Source organism: Rhinoraja longicauda, chromosome 37 (genome assembly GCF_053455715.1).
Source record: "Rhinoraja longicauda isolate Sanriku21f chromosome 37, sRhiLon1.1, whole genome shotgun sequence".
Taxonomy (NCBI): Eukaryota; Metazoa; Chordata; class Chondrichthyes; order Rajiformes; family Arhynchobatidae; genus Rhinoraja; species Rhinoraja longicauda.
Genome location: NC_135989.1, coordinates 7,064,632 through 7,086,992, shown reverse-complemented (window position 1 = coordinate 7,086,992; position 22,361 = coordinate 7,064,632). Strand labels below are relative to the sequence as shown.

Here is a 22,361-nt window from a genome sequence, read left to right as displayed (position 1 = left end):
CAAATGCAATTAGTGTGAAACAGCAGAATGATGCATGATTGCAGTGCAAAAACACACTAAAGATCCAATAATGCAATAACCGAATGTGGTAGAGTTAAGAATATGAGTATGTGGCAGCACAATTGGGAAGGGAAGTGTGAAAAGGGTGATTGGTTCAGGAGTCTGAAAGCTGTGAGAAGAGCTGGATGTCTGAGCTCACAATCTCTAGTATCTTCTTACAGACGATAAAAGAAAGAAAAGGGAGTGGCTAGGATGGCAAGCATCCTTGACCACACTTTCAGCCTTCCTGATGCAACGCACCATGAAGGTGAATTGGATGGAATGAAGTGTCGAGCCTGTGATCGACTGGCTTGTATTCACCATGCTCAACTTGTTTAGGCAGAGGTTCAAATCAAATCATGATCAAAGCAGTAGGTTTCAAGATAGCATTTTCAAAGAAAGAATGGGAGATGGGAGGGGGTGATAGGAGGCAAATTTCTGGAACAAGGTCATCAACAGTGGAGCACATACATTTGGGGTTGATCTGGAGAAGGGCATTCATCATGATTGTAAGGCTGAAGATTACAGAGATAGGGAAGGGATGTGACAATGAAGAGATATGAATATGCCATTAATGCGTTTTTAAAAGCAAAGCCGAGATAGGGTTAAGGGAAACGGATACCGTGTGTGAGATACAGTGATAAAGGAAAGAGTCCCACTCCTCTCATTGTCCCTCCCTAGACCTAAGGAAGCACACATTGTTGAAAAGACACAATGCATCCTGCTAATATCGACTGTTATTTCCTTTACACGAGGAATAGGGAATACATGAAAAAGATTATGGGATCTGACTTGGGGTTTTACCAAGGCATAAGCAGCACAGGTAGATAGCATTTCACAATTCTTCATGCGTTCATTTATAATTAACATTGATTGACTAATATGAACTATAACATACCGACTTATACACTGCAGTGGAGTTGCTTTTATACATAAGCATCCACCCCTATATCACCACCACTACGATAGCATTACAATAATATGCAAACTGTTTAATGAGATAATGTCAATAATTTTAATACAATACTTCAAAAGAAAAGGAGGGGCCAGTTCGGAATATTCAGGTGGAATTGCCCTTGGGAATAAGTACATTTACCTCTCTACATATTCTGGATAGGTTATAAAAGCTTCCACATAATCAGGATAGGGATAAACATATTATCCCAGGAAGGGATATATAATCCCAGGGACGGTGGTGCAGCGGTAGAGTTGCTGCCTTACAGCGAATGCAGCGCAGGAGACTCAGGTTCGAACCTGACTAGGGACGCCGTCTGTACAGAGTTTGTACGTTCTCCCCGTGACCTGCCTGGGTTTTCTCCGGGATCTTCGGTTTCCTCCCACACTCCAAAGACGTGCAGGTATGTAGGTTAATTGGCTGGGTAAAATGTAAAGATTGTCCCTAGTGGGTATAGGGTAGTGTTAATGTGCGGGGATCACTGGGCGGCGCGGACTCGGTGGGCCGAAGGGCCTGTTTCCGCGTTGTATCTCTAAATCTAAAAAAAAAATCTAAAACAAAATCAGAAAATCCATATTTCCAAAACTACTGATGGTTCAGCATTTGGCTCACTGCTACTTTGGTCCTTCCCCCCTGACTTTGCGACCAAGATGCAGTGGAAGCTGGTGAATTATTTCTGGGGAAAGAGGAAGCACTGAGTCTCTGCTGCAGTTCACTCTCCTGATTGGGTCAGTCGCTAGTGTATGTCTAAATCTGGTGGCGACATTCTGCCTTTGCACCCTGTAGAGGTCCCTGTACGTTGAGCAGCCTCCCTGACTGAGTGTGCTGGGGCAATGCATTTTATCTGCCACGGCACTGCCTTGACGATGACTTGCCATACCCAATGCCAAGCATCAGGCATGATGGTCTCTGAGAGATGCCCGTCTTTTACTGAGACCTTATCGGATCCCGCTACGTGATTGCCTGCAGTCAAAGGGCTCCCACGCTGGTGGAGGGAAGCACTCTGGCTGTGACAGTGGGACGAAGCGACAGTGGAACAATGAACTGCATGGATTGGGATGTGAAACTCATTGCCACAGAAGGCCGTGGAGGCCAAGTCAGCAGATATTTTCAAGGCAGAGATAGACAAATTCTTGATTAGAACGCGTGTCAATGGTTATGGGGAGAACGCAGGAAAATGGGATTAGGAGGCAGAGATCAGCCGTGATTGATTAGCGGAGTAGACTCAATGGGCCGAATAGCCTAATTCTACTATAACTTGTGTGAACTTGTGTATGTTACAACATCTGATCCTTGATCGGCCATATTTGCTCCTTAGACCAAGCCCCTCCAAACTCTTCTAGGGAGCCAGTCCAGCACAAGATAAGCCGTCTCTCAGAAATGCCCTCTGCGCCATTCAATACTGCACAGAGGTGTTTCCAATATGGGCTGCTCCTACACACTTGCAAATTCCTTGCGTTCATCTGCCTTCCATGGTGATGATATCCTCGAACCCAACCCCAGAATTTCTGGATCAGGTGCTGGACAGAACTTGATACAGCGAGAGCATAGCAAGAGGATGGGAAAGAATGAATAGAGATGCTTTATCTAGAGCTGAAAAATATAGGGTGAGGGTGTATTTGAGACTGGAGAACTCAGTTCAGCAGGATAATAGAGTCCTAAAGTCATAGAGCCATACCGCACGGAGACAGGTACTGTGGTTCAACATGTCCATACCAACTAAAATTGTCCCAATTGCCTACTTTGCCCTAAATCTCTCCAAATCTTTCCTGTCCATGTACCTGTCCAAATGTGTTTTATTTGTTATAGTACCTGCCTCAACTACTTCCTCTGGCAGCTCGTTCCATCCTCTGTGTGAAAAAGATAGACCCAAAAAAACCATACGGCTCTGAAGGAGGGTCTCGACCTGAAACGTCACCCATTCCGTCTCTCCAGAGATGCTGCCTGTCCTGCTGAGTTACTCCAGCTTTTTGTGTCTATCTTCAGTTTAAACCAGCATCTGCAGTTCCTTCCTACACTCTGCGTGAAAAGGTTGCTCTTAAGATTCCTTTCCAATCTTTCCCTTCTCATCTTAACCCTATGGCCTCCCGTTCCCGATTCCCCTATTCTGGGTAAAAGACTAAACGATCACCCTTTCTATCCCCTTCATAACCGTATACACCACTACAAGATCATCCCTCATCGTCCAGAGCTCCAAATCTCCTGTAGTAAACTAGTAGTCTCGGCCGTGACTTGGACGGGTGATAGTTTTGTGTGAGCTGGGGCTACCCAGTTGTTATCAGGCAACAGAAACATCCTACCACAACCACAGTGCGGTGCTGAACTACTATCTGTGTAGGAAGGAACTGCAGATGCTGGTTTAAACCAAAGATAGACGACAAAATGCTGGAGTAACTCAGTGGGACAGGCAGCATCTCTGGAGAGAAGGAATGGGTGATGTTGCGGTCGAAACCCTTCTTCAGACAACTACTATCTACCTCTTTCGTGACTTTCGAAATATCCTTGATCAGACTTTGCTGGCTTTACCTTTCACTGAACGTTATTCCCTTATGTATCTACACACAGTAAATGGCTCGATTGTAATCATGTATTGTCTTTCTGGTGACTGGATAGCACGCAACAAAAAAGCTTTTTGTTTGGGCAGCTTACAGCCCAGTGGTATGAATATTAATTTCTCAAACTTCAAGTAACCACAGCATCCCCTCTCGATCCCTCCCTCACCTAAGTCGCACTAGCTTCTCGTTTTCACCCAACAAACAGCTAACAATGGCCTGTTTCCTTTTTCATCGTTTTTTTCTTTGTACATTTTTCATTCATTGTTCTTTATCTCTCTACATTATGAGATGAGAAAAAACTTTTTCATCCAGTGAGATGAGAAACAACTTTTTCAACCAGAGAATTGTGAATTTGTGGAATTCTCTGCCACAGAAGGCAGTAGAGGCCAATTCACTCGATGCATTTAAAAGAGAGTTAGATGGAGCTCCAGAGGCTAGCGAAATCAAGGGATATGGGGAGAAGGCAGGCACGGGTTACTGATTGTGGATGATCAGCCATGATCACAATGATAGGCGATGCTAGCTCGAAGGGCCAAATGGCCTCCTCCTGCACCTATTTTCTATGTTTCTACGAATGTCTATATCTCTCGTTTCCCTTATCCCTAACAAGTCTGAAGAAGGGTCTCGACCCGAAACATCACCCATTCCTTCTCTCCAGAGATGCTGCCTGTCCCGTTGAGTTACTCAGCTTTTTGTCTGTCCGTGTGCAAGAAGGAACTGCAGATGCTGGTTTTTAAACCGAAGACAGACACAAAAAGCTGGAAGAAGGGTCTCGATCTGAAACGTCACCCATTCCTTCCCTCTGGAGATGCTACACAAAATAAAAAACTTTTCACTGAACCTTGGTGCACGTGACAATAAACTAAACTGAAAACTGAACTGCCCGGGGTGTCTCCAGCAAACACTTCGCACCTGGGTGGTGGGGGAGGAGGAGGTGAAGGCCGTAGAGGTGAGCGGCGGGTTGGACCAGGGGGTGAGTGGTGGGTTGGACCAGGGGGTGAGTGGCGGGAGAAGACATTCTGGCCTTCCATCACAGTGAGGAGGTGACTGGAGGAGACTCACTGTGATGGATGTTTCTTTTTTGTTTTGTTTTGTGTTGTGTTGGTTGTGATTGTGTGTGAAATTGTTTATTTTTATTGCTCTATTGCTGGACTGTGGGTGACCTTTCATTTCACTGCACATCTTGTATGTGTATGTGATAAATAAACTTGACTTGACTTGAGCGGCGAGTTGGACCAGGGGGTGAGCGACGGTTCGACCAGGGGGTGAGTGGCAGTTGGACCAGGGGGTGAGCGGTGGGAGAAGACAACAGGAGAAGAGAAAAGACATTCTGGCCTTCCATCACAGTGAGGAGGTGACTGGAGGAGACTCACTGTGATGGATGTTTCTTTTTCTTTGTTTTGTGTTGTGTTGGTTGTGATTGTGTGTGAAATTGTTTATTTTTATTGCTCTTATTGCTGGACTGTGGGTGACCTTTCATTTCACTGCACATCTTGCATGTGTATGTGACAAATAAACTGGACTTGACCTGAGCGACGGTTGGACCAGGGGGTGAGCGGTGGGTGGAACCAGGGGGTGAGGGGCGGGTTGGACCAGGGGGTGAGCGGCGGGAGAAGACAACAGGAGAAGAGAAAAGACATTCTGGCCTTCCATCACAGTGAGGAGGTGACTGGAGGAGACTCACTGTGATGGATGTTTCTTTTTTTTTTGGTTTGGGTTGTGATTGTGTGCGAAATTGTTTATTTTTATTGCTCTTATTGCTGGACTGTGGGTGACCTTTCATTTCACTGCACATCTTGCATGTATATGCGACAAATAAACTTGACTTGACCTGAGCGACGGTTGGACCAGGGGTTCAGTGGCAGTTGGACCAAGGGGTGAGCGACGGTTGGTTCGGGGGGTGAGCGACGGTTGGACCAGGGGGTGAGTGGCGGTTGGACCAGGGGTGAGTGGCGGTTGGTTCAGGGGGTGAGTGACGGTTGGACCAGGGGGTGAGTGGCGGTTGGACCAGGGGGCGAGTGACGGTTCGACCAGGGGGTGAGTGGCGGTTGGACCAGGGGGTGAGTGACGGTTGGACCAGGGGGTGAGTGGCGGTTGGACCAGGGGTGAGTGGCGGTTGGTTCAGGGGGTGAGTGACGGTTGGACCAGGGGGTGAGTGGCGGTTGGTTCAGGGGGTGAGTGGCGGTTGGACCAGGGGGTGAGTGACGGTTGGACCAGGGGGTGAGTGGCGGTTGGACCAGGGGGTGAGTGGCAGTTGGACCAAGGGGTGAGCGACGGTTGGTTCAGGGGGTGAACGACGGTTGGACCAGGGGGTGAGTGGCGGTTGGTTCGGGGGGTGAGCGACGGTTGGACCAGGGGGTGACGGGCGGCGGCGAGGTAGGACACGGTTGTAAACAAAGCCGCTTCCAGGAGCAACGAGCCGAGCGGGAAACGGTGCGGGAGCCCGGCTCACACCTGCGCCCCCACCCTGGTGCCCGGTCACCCGCCGCCGCCATTGTTGTCGCCTCCTGAGGTAAATTTGGTGACTCCTCACTCAGAGTGACTTGAAACTCCCGCAGTTTCGCTCTCACTCCCTCCCTCCACACGGACTGGGATCCCAAACCTCCTCAAGTCGGTGAAAAGTTACCGCCGAGGAATTAGAGTCTCTCCCACCCCTCCTACTCCCCCTCCTCCACCCACCAAGGAGGTCGGTTCGAGCGAACTCACCGGTTAATCTTCTGGGCGAACGCGCGGCGCTCGGTTGAAGTGGCCATGGTGCTGCCGACGGGCGCCCGAGCGGCGGCTCGGCCCTCTCGGCACCTCGGCAATCTCCGGGAACGCTCGGCCGGACAGGGATGGAGTAAGGGACTCGCCAATCTCCGGGATGGAGCAGGACTCGGGAATCTCCGGGAGCAGGGATGGAGCAAGGACTCGGCAATCTCCGGGATGGAGCAGGACTCGCCAATCTCCGGGAGTCGGGATGGAGCAGGGACTCGGAAATCTCCGGGAGCCGGGACTCGGCAATCTCCGGGATGGAGCAGGACTCGGAAATCTCCGGGATGGAGCAGGACTCGGCAATCTCCGGGAGTCGGGATGGAGCAGGGACTCGGAAATCTCCGGGAGCCGGGACTCGGCAATCTCCGGGATGGAGCAGGACTCGGAAATCTCCGGGATGGAGCAGGACTTGGCAATCTCCGGGAGCCGGGACTCGGCAATCTCCGGGATGGAGCAGGACTCGGGAATCTCTGGGAGCCGGGACTCGGCAATCTCCGGGATGGAGCAGGACTCGGGAATCTCCGGGAGCCGGGATGGAGTAGGCACTCGGCAATCTCCGGGAGCCAATAGACAATAGGTGCAGGAGTAGGCCATTCAGCCCTTCGAGCCAGCACCGCCATTCAATGTGATCATGGCTGATCACATGGCAAACAGGTCCTTCTGCAGTTGTACAGGGCCTTAGTGAGACCGCACCTGGAGTACTGTGTGCAGTTTTGGTCTCCAAATTTGAGGAAGGATATTCTTGCTATTGAGGCCGTGTAGCGTAGGTTTACTAGGTTAATTCCCGGAATGGCGGGAAATTGTGAAGCTAGGTAAAGGAATATAGGTGGAAGGAGGGAAATAGGCACGTCCAGGTTGGGCACTGGAGGGGGGGGGGGGTGCAGGGGCTCGGCAATCTCCGGGAGCCGGGATGGAACTGTGGTTCGGCAATCTCCAGGAGCCGGGATGGAACTAATATTGGCTGCCTTTCTTCAGGCAGCGCCACCTGAGACCCTTTTGATTGTGGTGTGGTCAATACCTGTGACGCTCACTAACCCACTGAGTTCCTCCAGCAGTTTGCCTTTTCCTCTAGCTGTCCAAACCTTTTTTTACAGATTCTTTAATCAGCGGAAAAGTACAGCTTCCACGTAAATGAGGAAATATAATTTACATTTGTATGCACATCATCTGTGGAATATTTGACTTTTTTTCAGATGAACCACATTCTATTCTTGGAGAAAACTTTACAGGGTTGTTGCAAAACTCCATGGACTTTGTCCAATTGTCTGGGGAAAGGAAGATTCCATGCCTTCCCTTTATCTCGATGACACTGTTAGTGCAATTGCAGGTAAGAGGTAGACAAGGTGATCATTTATAGAGGTTTGGAATGTAAAAGCAGGGAAGTCATTTTGGAATGTAAAAGCAGGGAAGTCACACTGAACTGCGTTGGTAGTACAGCGATAGATTTGTACAGGTGTCGGGGGTTATGGGGAGAAGGCAGGAGAATGGGGCTAGGAGGGAGAGATAGATCAGCCATGATTGAATGGAGGAGTAGACTTGATGTGCCGAATGGCCTTATCCTGCTCCTATCACTTATATCCTTATGAACCCTTGTGAACATGTGTCCAAAGCAGGATCCTGATTTGAAATATCATCTGTCAATTCCCTCCGCAAATGCTACATGACCCACTGAGTTTCTCCAGCACAATGTGTTCAGAAATCTTGTGATCATCAGTTTGGACTCTGGTGGAACAATAACAGTGATAGAGGCATACCGCACGGAAATAGGCCATTGAGCCCAATTTGCACATGCCAACCAAGATGCCCCATCTACACTAGCCCCAACTGCCCGCATTTGGCCCATATCCCTTTAAAACTTTCCTATTCATGTTCCTGTCCAAATGCCTTTTGAAATGGTGTTATAGTATCTGCTGCAAATACCTCCTCGGGCAGCAAGTTCCATATCCCCACCACCTTCTGCCCTCAGGTTCCAATTAAATCCTTTTACTCTCCCCTTAAACCTATGCCCACAGGTTCTTGATTCCCCTAGTCTGGGTTAAAAGACCCCATTTCACATCTGGCACAAAATTCAAGGATTGATTGGAAAGCTGAGACTGATTTATTTACAAATGAGAAGGCTTGGGGTTAAATTTCATGGAAATATATCAAACATTGTGTGGTCTGGACAGAGTTGTTAGTGTGAGGTTGTTGTCTTTTAGTGGGGGACAAGGATGAGAGGTGACGGATCTGAAGTAAGGAGGAAGAGAATTAATAAGGACGTGAGGAAGACCAATCTTCCAGAGTGTGTGGTTGGAATCTGGAACGCAGCACCTGAGGATGTTGTGGAAGCAGATTCTGTTGCAGCCTTCTCAAAGTAATTGGAAGAAGGTTCCCAACTCAAAACGTCACCTATGCATGATCTCCAGAGATGCTGCTTGACTCGCTGAGTTACACCAGCACATTGTGTACTTTTGTGTAAACCAGCATCTGCAGTTCCTTGTTTCTCCATCGCTGCTCCCACCCTATGGAACTCACTACCTCAAACCGTCAGAGACTCCTCCACACTCACCACATTCAAAACATCACTGAAGTCTCACCTATTCAGTACTGCCTTCAACCACTGAAGGTCACCCCACCTTCTGTCTCCTTTCTCTGTTCGTTTACTTATCTATCTATTTATTCACTTCCCTATGTTCTCTAAATCCCTGTAAAGCGTCTTTGAGTATATGAAAAGCGCTATATAAATGTAATGTATTATTATTATTATTATTAAATGTACAGTTTAGGAAATTAGGTTTTGACAATAGGTGGATTGTAAAGTGAAAGTACGACATAAACTGAACATGTTCAAGTGGCATCAGTCTAAAACTATCATAGAAACATAGAAAATAGGTGCAGGAGGAGGCCACTCGACCCTTCGAGCCAGCACCGCCATTCATTGTGATCATGGCTGATCATCCCAAATCAGTAACCTGTGCCTGCCTTCTCCCCATATCCCTTGATTCCACTAGCCGCTAGAGCTCTTTCTAACTCTCTTTTAAATTCATCCAGTGAATTGGCCTCCACTGCCTTCTGTGGCAGAGAATTCTCTCCGGCACTACTCTGGGTGAAAAAGTTTTTTTTCTCACCTCAGTTTTAAATGCCCCCCCCCCTTTATTCTTAGACTGTGGCCCCTGGTTCTGGACTCCCCCAACATGGAGAACGTTTTTCCTGCATCTAGCTTGTCAATAGACAATAGACAATAGGTGCAGGAGTAGGCCATTCAGCCCTTCGAGCCAGCACCGCCATTCAATGCGATCATGGCTGATCACACTCAATCAGTACCCCGTTCCTGCCTTCTCCCCATACCCCCTCACTCCGCTATCCTTAAGAGCTCTATCCAGCTCTCTCTTGAAAGCATCCAACGAACTGAGGCAGAGAATTCCACACCTTCACCACTCTCTGACTGAAAACGTTCTTCCTCATCTCCGTTCTAAATGGCCTACCCCTTATTCTTAAACTGTGGCCCCTTGTTCTGGACTCCCCCAACATTGGGAACATGTTTCCTGCCTCTAATGTGTCCAATCCCCTAATTATCTTATATGTTTCAATAAGATCCCCCCTCATCCTTCTAAATTCCAGTGTATACAAGCCCAATCGCTCCAGCCTTTCAACATACGACAGTCCCGCCATTCCGGGAATTAACCTAGTGAACCTACGCTGCACGCCCTCCATAGCAAGAATATCCTTCCTCAAATTTGGAGACCAAAACTGCACACAGTACTCCAGGTGCGGTCTCACCAGGGCCCGGTACTACTGTAGAAGGACCTCTTTGCTCCTATACTCAACTCCTCTTGTTACGAAGGCCAACATTCCATTGGCTTTCTTCACTGCCTGCTGTACCTGCATGCTTCCTTTCATTGACTGATGCACTAGGACACCCAGATCTCGTTGAACTCCCCCTCCTCCTAACTTGACACCATTCAGATAATAATCTGCCTTTCTATTCTTACTTCCAAAGTGAATAACCTCACACTTATCTACATTAAACTGCATCTGCCATGTATCCGCCCACTCACACAACCTGTCCAAGTCACCCTGCAGCCTTATTGCATCTTCCTCACAATTCACACTACCCCCCAGCTTAGTATCATCTGCAAATTTGCTAATGGTACTTTTAATCCCTTCGTCTAAGTCATTAATGTATATCGTAAATAGCTGGGGTCCCAGCACTGAACCTTGCGGTACCCCACTGGTCACTGCCTGCCATTCCGAAAGGGACCCATTTATCCCCACTCTTTGCTTTCTGTCTGTCAACCAATTTTCTATCCATGTCAATACCCTACCCCCAATACCATGTGCCCTAATTTTGCCCACTAATCTCCTATGTGGGACCTTGTCGAAGGCTTTCTGAAAGTCGAGGTACACCACATCCACTGACTCTCCCCTGTCAATTTTCCTAGTTACATCCTCAAAAAATTCCAGTAGATTTGTCAAGCATGATTGTCCAGTCCTTTCATAATTTTATACGTCTCTATAAGACCTATCCCGGCCATTCCTCCAGCTCACAAAATTATTTTCTTGACTTTTTGTCTAATTGTGGAAATAATAAATATGGCAGTGTTTTGTTATGTGCCTTTTTAATAAAAACATGTTCTTTAGTGAGCTCAGCCCTTATTTAATTTTAGAATCAACCAAGACTGAGTGAATGTAAGAAAATAACTGCAGATGCTGGTACAAATCGAAGGTATCACAAAATGCTGGAGTAACTCAGCGGGTCAGGCAGACGGAATGGGTGACGTTTCGGGTCGAGACCCTTCTTCAGACTGAAGAGCACCTTCATGTCGTAGAGTTCTTGGTTCAATTCCTGCCCCAGAGATTTGAGTGCAGAATCTAATCGACACGGAGAGTGTGCTTCAATCTGAGGCTTGAGGTCTCAGAGGTGTGTTGCTCCGGTTGATTTGAAATATGCCGTGATCTTCTCGAACAAATGGATAATGTCCTCCCTGACCTCTCGTACTATATTTCATTCAATATCAGTAAAAACCATTGTTCTGTTCAATGTGATATTATGATATGTGGGAACTCGATGTGTGCAAATTGGCAAGTGCTTTTTCTGTGCAGCAAGCAATGGCCATGTGTCAAAAGTATATCATCGTCCGTAAAGCACTTAGGGACGTCCAAAAAGATTAGATAAAGACAAGCCTTTTTTTCTCTTTTGAACAAGCCATGGAGAACAAATGTGATTAAGTACAACTCTTAGCAAATGGAGTAAATTCATTTGAATCAGTAGAAAAATACAACTTCCTCATAAGTGGGGGAAATATAATTTAAGTGTGAGTGCAGACTGTCTGTTGGAATGTCTGATTATTTTTCCCTCATAAATAAATGGTAATATGGTGAGTAAATAATATCTTCTCCAATGTCAGCAAGACGAAGAAACTGGTTATTGATTTCAGCAACCAGGGTGGATCAATAGTGTGGATGTGGAAATGGTTACTTCAGATTCCTTGGCTTTAATACAGGAGTATATGAGCAAAGAGATCCTTCTGCAGTTGTGCAGGGCCCTGGTGATACCACACCTGGAGTATTGCGTGCAGTTTTGGTCTCCTAATTTGAGGAAGGACATTCTTGCTATTGAGGGAGTGCAGCGTAGGTTCACCAGGTTAATTCCCAGGATGGCGGGACTGTCATATGATGAAAGAATGGAACGACTGGGCTTGTATTCACTGGAATTTAGAAGGATAAGAAGGTTAGCCCATGGGATCCTGGGCACCTTGGCAAAATGGATTAAAAAACTGGCTTAGTGACAGAAGGCAGAGGGTGATGGTAGAAGGTTGCTTCTGTGACTGGAGGCCGGTGTCCAGTGGTGTGCCGCAGGGATCGGTGTTGGGTCCCTTACTGTTTGTAATCTACATTAATGATCTGGATGTCAACGTACAGGGCATGATCAGCAAGTTTGCAGATGACACAAAGTTAGGGGGGGTGGTGAATAGCGAGGAAGGGATCTGCAAGCTGCAGGAAGATATAGATGAGATGGTCAGATGGGCGGAGCAGTGGCAGATGGAATTTAATCCTGAAAAGTGCGAGGTGATGCACTTTGGCAGGAATAACTTGGAGAGGGAGTACACCATGAATGGAAGGACCCTAGGGAAGACAGGGGTACAGAGGGACCTTGGAGTACAGGTACACAAGTCCTTGAAGGCAGCAGGACAGGTGGACAGGGTGGTCAAAAAGGCATATGGGTTACTGGCCTTCATTAGCCGGGGCATCTAATATAAAAGTAGGGGGGTAATGATGGAATTGTACAGAAGACTGGTGAAGCCACAGCTGCAGTATTGTGTACAGTTCTGGTCACCACATTATAGAAAGGATGTGATAGCTTTGGAGAGGGTGCAGAGGAGATTCACCAGGATGCTGCCAGGGATGAAGGGCCTCGGCTATGAGGAGAGACTGAGCAGACTGGGGTTGTTTTCCCTGGAGCAGAGAAGGCTGAGAGGGGACATGATCGAGGTGTACAAGATCATGAGGGGCATAGATAAGGTAGATGGCGGGGAACTTCTTCCACTGGTGGAAGGTTCAACAACGAGGGGACATAGATACAGGGTAAGGGGAGGGAGGTTTCGGGGGGATGTGAGAAAGAACTTTTTCACCCAGAGGGTGGTTGGTGTCTGGAACTCACTGCCTGGGGTGGTGGTGGAGGCGGGAACACTCACAACGTTTAAGAGGCATTTGGATGGGCACTTGAAATGGTACAACATTCAGGGCTACGGTCCAAATGCGGGAAAATGGGATTAAAATTAGACTGTGTTTGGTAACGGGCGGCACGGACACGATGGGCCGAAGGGCCTCTATCTGTGCTGTAGGACTCTATGACTCTATGTTAGAGGGGATCTTATAAAAACATATAAAATTATTAAGGGATTGGACACGCGAGATGCAGGAAATATGTTCCTGATGTTGGGGGAGTCCAGAACCAGGGGACACAGTTTAAGAATAAGGGGTAGGCCATTGAGAACTGAGATGAGGAAAAACCTTTTCACCCAGAGAGTTGTCAATTTGTGGAATTCTCTGCCTCAGAAGGCAGTGGAGGCCAATTCACTGGAAGCATTCAAAAGAGAGTTAGATAGAGCTGTTAGGGCTAGAAGAATCAAGGGATATGGGGAGAAGGCAGGAACGGGGTAGTGATTGTGGATGATCAGTTATGCTCAAATTGAATGGCGGTGCTGGCTCAAAGGGCCAAGTTGCCTACTCCTGCACCTATTTTCTATGTATCTAATATTAACACTACTCTGTCGTGGACTAACCACATCAATGCACCGTCCAAGAAGGCCCACCAATGACTCCAAACATAAATTCTATACAGACTCATCAACTGACGAAAAGGTTTGTGTATGAAAATATAAATTGTTTGGGTCTTAGACCTGGGAAACTTTCAAAGTAAAACTGAAAAGGTGAGCACGAGAGACTGCAGGTGCTACAATCTTAAGTAAATCTTAAGTAAAAGACAAAGTGCTGGAGGAACTCAATGAGTCAGGCAGAATGTGTGAAGGGAATGAACAGATGACATTTTGAATTGGGACCCTTGATACTGGTGGAGTGGAGGGGAGAAAGCTGGTCGAAAGCTTTGAAGTGGCAGGGTGATGGCAAATGAGAGGTGAGGAGAGGTTGATTGAAGGGTGACTCAGGTGGGAGAGAAAGGGTAGAGGTGATGAATGGATAAGACAAAAGGGTGCAGATGGTGGAATCTAGCGAGGAAGGAATTGTGTGATTCAGGTCAAGTTCATGACTGGGTGGAGGTTCAGTCAAAGTCATTAGCAGTCACTGATATATTGCTCCCGGTATCAGGATCAATAGCACTGGCTGACGACCACAGTTCAGCTGCAAGTAGCAGGTGGCGTAAAGAGATTATGTCAACGGGCACCAACTACTGGGAAAGTTCAGGAGTCATGTACAAGGCATGAAGGGGAAAGACACAACGTGGTCACCTGCTGCCCTCTTGTGGCCGAGGCAGCTCGTTGAGCAGAAGACAGTGAGACAGCTCCAGGTTCCCGACAGAAGGTACCACACTTCTTAAGCAGGTTGTGTAGGAAAATAACTGCAGAAGCTGGTCTGAAGAAGGGTCTCGACCTGAAACGTCACCCATTCCTTCTCTCCAGAGATGCTGCCTGGCCTGCAGAATTACTCCTGCATTTTGTGGAACACGTCTTAAGCACCTGCTTAATACTGGAGACACAAGGAACTACAGACGCTGGGATCCTGAGCCGAAAACAAAGTGGTGGAGGAACTTAGTAGGTCAGGTAGCATCAGGAGGGAATGGACATGAAGTTTTGGGTTGGGATCGGAGATAGGGGAAGAAAGCTGGAAAAGAGGTGGGGCAGGACAAAGCTTGGCAAGTGGTAGGTGGATACAAGAGAGAGTAGTTTTTTTACCAATCAAAACCTATTTTAGTGTTTTATGTTCCATATTCTGTCCCAAAGTATCCCTGTCCCTGCTTACAAGCTTCAGAGGACTACACATTCCCTGCGAAGCTATGTGGCATTTGTTTGACACGATTCATCCGCCCCAGACTTTTCTTGCTGATCAACTTTGCCATGAATGAGTGCCAGCACAATCTATTGAAGGCGCGCCAGTTATGATTGAATACTTAACTACCGATTCAAATGGATAGCGCCTGACTGAATTGGACAACAGGTGTTAACGCTTGGAGAGGGGTGAGGTGGGAGTAAACCACACACTTGTCAACCTGTCTTGCCATTAAGTGCCCAAACCAAATCTACCAGCTTTGATGTCTGCTGTCTGAATTATTATTTTATTATGGTCTGTACAGCACGACCTGAAACGTCACCCATTCCTCTCTCCAGAGATGCTGCCTGACCCGCTGAGTTACTCCAGCATTTTGTGTCTACCATATTTTTCGGCTGTTGGTGAGCAAGCCAGTTAATGTAAACAAATAAACAAACGCCAATTTATATTTATTACTGAAAGCACCTACGTGGAAAATACCTCAATACAATATTGGACTAAAGATGGACTACTCTGCAAAGATGGACTAACTGTTGCAAGCTTTTATAACTAGCAACTTCTTCAAGATCTATTTAGACAAGAACACACGGTCCAACCCAAGACAATTCATCCAGATTACTCCAATCTTGTTTGCACAGTTTGAATGTATCCAACTGCCCCCGAAACAGAGAGCGCTAATAATCGCACACGTGCATGTTAAATGGGCACTCTGTGACTGTAGACAAGAGGCAACTGGGTCAGAAACCTGGGCCAAGCCCAGTGGCAATGACCAGGAACTTGTTGCAGGTGCTGATGGCGGGATCTGGTAAGGAAGGAACTGTATGATTAAGGTACAGGTCATGGCTGAGTAGAGGTTCAGACAATTTAGCTCTCGTTTCCCTTATCCCTAACCAGTCTGAAGAAGGGTCTCGACCCGAAACGTCACCCACTCCTTCTCTCCAGAGATGCTGCCTGTTCCGCTTGTGTGATTCAGGTCAAGTTCATGACTGGGTGGAGGTTCAGTCAAAGTCATTATCAGTCACTGTCATATTGCTCCCGGTAACAGGATCAATAGCACTGGCTGACGACCACAGTTCATCCGCAAGTAGCAGGTGCCGCAAACAGATTATGTCAACGGACACCAACCACTGGGAAAGTTCACGAGTCATGTACAAGGCATGAAAGGGACTTGCAGATGAAAGACAGAACGTGGTCATCTGCTGCCCTCTTGTGGCCGAGGCAGCGCGTTGAGCAGACCACTGCGAGACAGCTCAGTTTCCCGACAGCGGGAAGCACACTTCTGGAACACGGCACCTGGAGTACTGTGTGCAGTTTTGGTCTCCAAATTTGAGGAAGGACATTCTTGCTATTGAGGGAGCGCAGCGTAGGTTCACTAGGTTAATTCCGGAAATGGCGGGACTGTCGTATGTTGAAAGACTGGAGCGACTAGACGACACTGGAATTTAGAAGGATGAGAGGGGATCTTATTGAAACGTATAAGATTATAAAGGAGTTGGGCACGCTAGATGCAGGAAACGTGTTCCCAATGTTGGGGGAGTCCAGAACCAGGGGCCACAGTTTAAGAATAAGGGGTAGGCCATTTAGAACGGAGATGAGGAAAAACGTTTTCACTCAGAGAGTTGTGAATCTGTGGAATTCTCTGCCTTAGAAGGCAGTGGAGGCCAATTCTCTGGATCCTTTCAAGAGAGAGGTAGATAGAGCTCTTAATGATAGCGGAGTCAGGGGGGTATGGGGAGAGGGCAGGAACGGTGTACTGATTGTGATTGATCAACCATGATCACCTTGAATGACGGTGCTGGCTCGAAGGGCCGAATGGCCTACTCCTGCACCTATTGTCTAGAACAATGATCTATTCTACATTTTACTTGAGTCTCGCGCTTTTATCTCTCGTTTTCACACATAACCCATATCTCCGTGTGTCCTCCCAGTCACAGTCTGCAACAGGGTCTCGACCCGAAACGTCACCCGCTCCTTCCATCCAGAGATGCTGCCTGTCCCGCTGAGTTACTCCAGCATATCGTGTCGATCTGAGATGTAAACCAGCATCTGCTGTTCCTTCCAACGCATTTCTTAAACGCTTTATTTTACTGGGGACACTAGGAACTGCAGATGCTGGATGCCTGAGCAGAAAGACGGGTCCAGGCCAGTAGTAATGTCTGAAGAAGGGTCTCGACCCGAAACGTCACCCATTCCTTCTCTCCCGAGATGCTGCCTGACCTGCTGAGTTACTCCAGCATTTTGTGAATAAATCGATTTGTACCAGCATCTGCAGTTATTTTCTTATAGTAATGACCAGGAGCTTGGGACAAGGGCTGCAGCCATGACTTCATGTTTCGACACATTCAACTGGAGGGAGTTTGGTTATGGGAAGATATTGGACAGGCCAGGGGGAGTGACCGTATCTGGTACAGGGTGAATCGTGTTAGCCGGGCCACACAGGGAACAGCAATGAAAGCCGAGTGGACTTTGTTTTCGCGGGACCGTGGTTATGGGAGGAACAGGCAGGAGAGGTGGCGACAGAGTGGTGCAGCGGTAGAGTTGCTGCCTCACAGCGCCAGAGACCCGGGTTCGATCCTGACTACGGGTACTGACTGTACGGAGTTTGTACGTTCTCCCCGTGACCGGGTGGGTTTTCCTCGGTCTCCGGTTTCCACCCACACTCCAAAGACGTGCAGGTTCGAAGGTTAATTGGCTTCAGTGAAATTGTAAATTGTCCCGAGTATGTAGCATAGTGGTGGTGTACGGAGTGATCAAACATCAACAGCTCGACGTTCCTGTATCCGATTTAGGAATATGCCCTCTAGTGTTTAGTCTCCCTTTTTATTTTTCTTCAGAAAAATGTAAACCTTTGATTTCCTCAACTGTAAGTTGCATCTGCCATATGTCCCCCGTTCGAGCATTCTGTGCGGATGATCTACAAGACCGTTTTACCATGGTTAATTTCTCCCCTGAGTTTTGAGCTATCTGCAAAATGTGGCACTTTATATAAAATCCAAGTATTTGTTGAACGTTATGACATCCAGTGTTCCTAGCACCGAATCCCGGGGACCGCGCCACCCCAATAGTGTACGAACATTGTATCCTTTGAACCCTGGACACCACAATCAGGGTATTAAGCACAGGCTGGGCATAGAATCAGTCAAACAGCACACAGAAACATAGGAAAAAAACATAGGAAAATAGGTGCAGGCCATTTGGCCCTTCGAGTCAGCAGCGCCATTCATTGTGATCATGGCTGATCATCCACAATCAGTAACCCGTCCCTGCCTTCTCCCTGTATCCATTGATTCAGCTAGCCCCTAGAGCTCTATCAACTCTCTTTTAAATTCATCCAGAGAATTGGCCTCTACTGCCTTTTGTGGCAGATAATTCCACAAATTCACAACTCTCTGGGTGATTTTTTTTTCTCACCTCAGTTTTATAAGGCCTCCCCTTTATTCTTCGACTGAGGCCCCTGGTTCTGGACTCCACCAACATTGGGAACATTTTTCCTGCATCTAGCTTGTCCAGTCCTTTTATAATTTTATACGTTGTACGAAGCACAAATCAGGCCCTTCGGCCCAATCATCCATGCGGACCAAGATGTCCCACCCAAGCTAGTGCCAATTGCTAGCGCCTGACCCACATCCCTCCAAACCTTCCCTGTCCTGTCCTGCTTGGTCCAATCTCGAGGTCACTTTTGCACACGGGCTCGACTGCCAACGTGTGCAAAAATACATCTGCATAAAATGCCCAGATCATTCGGAGCTGGAACATATCATATCATATCATATCATATACAGCCGGAAACAGGCCTTTTCGGCCCTCCAAGTCCGTGCCGCCCAGCGATCCTACACCCACTAGGGACAATTTTTTTTTTTTACATTTACCCAGCCAATTAACCTACATACCTGTACGTCTTTGGAGTGTGGGAGGAAACCGAAGATCTCGGAGAAAACCCACGCAGGTCACGGGGAGAACGTACAAACTCCGTACAGTGCAGCACCCGTAGTCAGGATCGAACCTGAGTCTCCGGCGCTGCATTCGCTGTAAAGCAGCAACTCTACCGCTGCGCTACCGTGACTGTCTGGCACCAAGAAGCAGAAATTGTCACATTTCATCTGTGTCAGCATGACTAATTTAAAGTTGTGCGCTTTAACACGATATATTGAAAGTGACTCACGAGGAACCGCGTGGAACAAAATGTTTCACAACGCTATTTGTTCAAAGACAAGAAGATCTTCCAGCTGAATAAATTGAATTAGAGGAGGCACGTAGAAAGCTCAGTAAGTTTCGTCTTCATAAGTTGTCGGAGAAGAATTGCAACAGAACCTTGATGAACAGACCGGAGAGAGATGCTGGCGGGAAAGGCTGAAATCGCGTTCATAGGCTCATAGTTGCAGTATTTTTCACATTGTGCTTTCAATTCAAGTAACCACATCGGCTGGAAGCAAACCCGTTCAGGGAAGGAGGCTTGCTAACACGTCTTTGATAGACGATGGTGAAATTCTGAAGTTCTGTATCCACGAGGGTTGTGGAAAGTCGAACATTTGGGATATGTAAAGAGGGAGCTTAGTTGTTGAGCAATCGGGGAAACGGGGGCTATGGGGAATTCGCGGAGAATAGGACGTGATGTCCGGGGCAGATCGGTTACGATCATGTCGGCACAGTGCCACTGCGGTAGAGTTGCTGCCTCACAGCGCCAGAGACCCGGGTTCGATCCCGACCACGGTGCTGTCCGTACGGAGTTTGTACGTTCTCCCTGTGACCGCGTGGATTTTCCCCGGGTGGTCCGGTTTCCTCCCAGGTTTGCAGGCTAATTTGCCTTCGGTAAAAATAGTATATGCTCCCAATTATAGGATAGTGCTCGTGTGCGGGGATCGCTGGTCGGCTGGTGGGACCTGTTTGCGGGTGTGCGGGGAACGCTGGTAGGACCTGTATATCAAAACTAAACTAAATTAAACTAAACTCTGAAGAAGGGTCTCGACCGGAACCTTACCCATTCCTTCTCTCCTGAGATGCTGCCTGACCCGCTGAGTTACTCCAGCGTTTACTCCAGTGTCTACCTTCGATTTAAACCAGCATCTGCATTTTATTTTCTAAACTAAACTAAATATCGATTCGAGGAGCGGGTGTGAGTCAGGTGGTGTATTCTTGGTCCTATTTGCATTTGTTTTCAAACCCTCATGCTGACGAAATCGTCCTTTGTTCCCCAGTACACTACACGGCCACAAGACATTAAAATCCAAATCATTTTTATTCATGAATCAGGTTGGTAAAAATGAGATTAAAAGCAAGTGGTAGATTTCATTTGATTATAAAGATTCAGATTGTGGATCAAACCATTCACAGATTCACCTATTGAAGTTGGTGCTCCGAGTTTCCGATGCGCCCCCAGCAAACTGAGTAATGAGCAAAAAAGAGGGGGGACTCTGGACACCGAAATAGAGGGAACGAGGAGGGAAGTGGGGCTTGTGGGATGACGAGTGGAAAATTAATAGTGGCCTTGCATTTCAAGAAAATGAATTGGATCATTTGGGACACATCGCCTCCCTGACAGAAACTAGGGCTGGCGACCATCTCTCGAGAAGTAGGTTTGATTGGAGTGGAGCCCAGTACACTGGCCTGTCAGTCTGCGTTCTCAGTGCTCTTGGCACCGGAAACAAGTGCATCCCTCAGAGAAGGACACATATCACGACTTGGAAGCGATGCAGCAGTATCTGAGACACCCAGGGTGTCGAATCCACAGGGCCAAAGCTGAATGGACGTGGGGGGACCAGGGGGTGCTGTGACCTGTTTATGTATGTGCTGTTATGTTCATTTTTCTTAGTACCTGAACTGATGTACAGCACTTTGGTCAACGTGGGTTGTTTTTCAATGTGCTACACAAATAAACTTGACTTGATTTGAGTAAGCAGCCAAGAAATTCGTTCACGGTATTGCCTATAGACGTTAGGGTTTGTTATGTTACAGTGATACAAGGTGCTGGTGAGGTCACCTTTGGAGTATTGTGTTCAGTTTTGATCACCCTGCTTTGGGAAAGATGTTACGCTGGGAAGAGTGCAAAGATGTTTTACAAGGATGTTACTAGGACTTGAGAGGCTGACCTTTCGGGAGAGGATGGGCATGCTGGAACTATATTCATTGGAGCGTAGGAGGATAGGAGAAGTTCTTCTCTAGGTGTTGAAGATAATGAGTGGAACAGAGATGGATGTACAATCTCTTACCCAGGGGAGGGGAATCAAGAACCAGGGTTTTGGGTGAGAGGGGAAAGAATTAATATGAAACCGAGGGGCAATCTTTTGACACAGAGAGAGTGGTGATTATATGGAATGGAATGAGTTGCAAGAGGAGGTAGTTGAGGCATAAACTATAATAACATTTGTCGGACATTTGGACAGGTACATGGATATGATAGGTTTAGAGAGATATGGGTCAAACGCGGACAGTTGGATGGGTCCCCGTGGTCGGCATGGGCAAGCTGGGCCGAGCCTATGTTACTCAACCAGATTTTTCTTGGAATGGATCGCCGACCACTGGCTGTTCAGTCACCACCCTGAGGTATACAGTCAACAGAGCTTTATTTGTCATTCGGTACCAAGGTACCGAACGAAACTACATAGCAGTCACACAAAAAAGAAAAAGAACACAAGACACATGACCCCAACACAAACATGCATCACAGTGACTCCAAACACCCCCTCACTGTGATGGGGGCAACAAAACTTCCACTCTCTTCCCCACGCCCACGGACAGACAGCTCGTCCCCGACCGACCCGCACAGTCCCCGTAAGGGGATGGCCCGCGGCTGAGCCGCACCGGGCGCTGAAACGTCTCGCGGCCGAGCCGGGCGATGGAAGGCCCCGCTCCGCGGCCGAGCCTTGCGCAGCTAAGTCCCGCGGCCGAGCCGCGCTGGGCGATGGAAGGCCCCGCGGCCAAGCCGCACCGGGCGATGTTAAGTCCCGCGGCCGAGCCGCACCGGGCACTGTTAAGTCCAGCGGCCGAGCCGCACCGGGCGATGTTAGGTCCCGCGGCCGAGCCGCACCGGGCGATGGAAGGCCCCGCGGCCGAGCCGCACCGGGCGATGGAAGGCCCCGCGGCCGAGCCGCACCGGGCGTTGGAAGGCCCCGCGGCCAAGCCGCACCGGGCACTGTTCAGTCCAGCGGCCGAGCCGCACCGAGCGATGTTAGGTCCCGCGGCCGAGCCGCACCGGGTGATGGAAGGCCCCGCGGCCGAGCCGCACCCCGCGCCGTGAGGAAGAGACCTAAAAGAGAAAGGTTTCCCCCATCCCCCCACCCACACCACCACCCCCACCAACACCCCCCACCCACACCACCACCCCCACACATACACAACCAAAAAAAACCCCAAAACATCCCAACACTGACACACAACAAAAAAAAAGGAAAAAAGACGAACAGACTGCTAGCGAGCCGCAGCCGTTAGGCGCCGCCACTTCCGCTTATCCATTCCACGCCTCAATGGACAATAACATAGATCACAACTTTCAAACAGTCCATCACCGGTTTAAGACTCCGAGGGCAGCTTAGTTCCAAAGAGTCCGAGTGGGAGAGATATGAGGTAGCTGGAAGCAC

At 48.2% G+C, this 22,361-nt stretch overlaps 1 protein-coding gene across 3 annotated transcripts in view; it reads right to left on the bottom strand.

Annotated features, from left to right (window-relative positions):
* The window catches only part of dock6 (dedicator of cytokinesis 6), a 218,519-nt gene extending 212,182 nt beyond the window's left edge, over positions 1-6,337 (bottom strand). For all 3 annotated transcript variants that reach the window (XR_013549428.1, XM_078429227.1, XM_078429228.1), the window contains exon 1: positions 6,256-6,337. Coding sequence is in view for 2 of the 3 variants with exons in the window: in XM_078429227.1 (XP_078285353.1) it covers positions 6,256-6,302 (47 nt within the window). In the remaining variant the exon portion in view is untranslated. The remainder of the gene's footprint in view (positions 1-6,255) is intronic.
* Between the last annotated feature and the right edge of the window lie 16,024 nt (positions 6,338-22,361).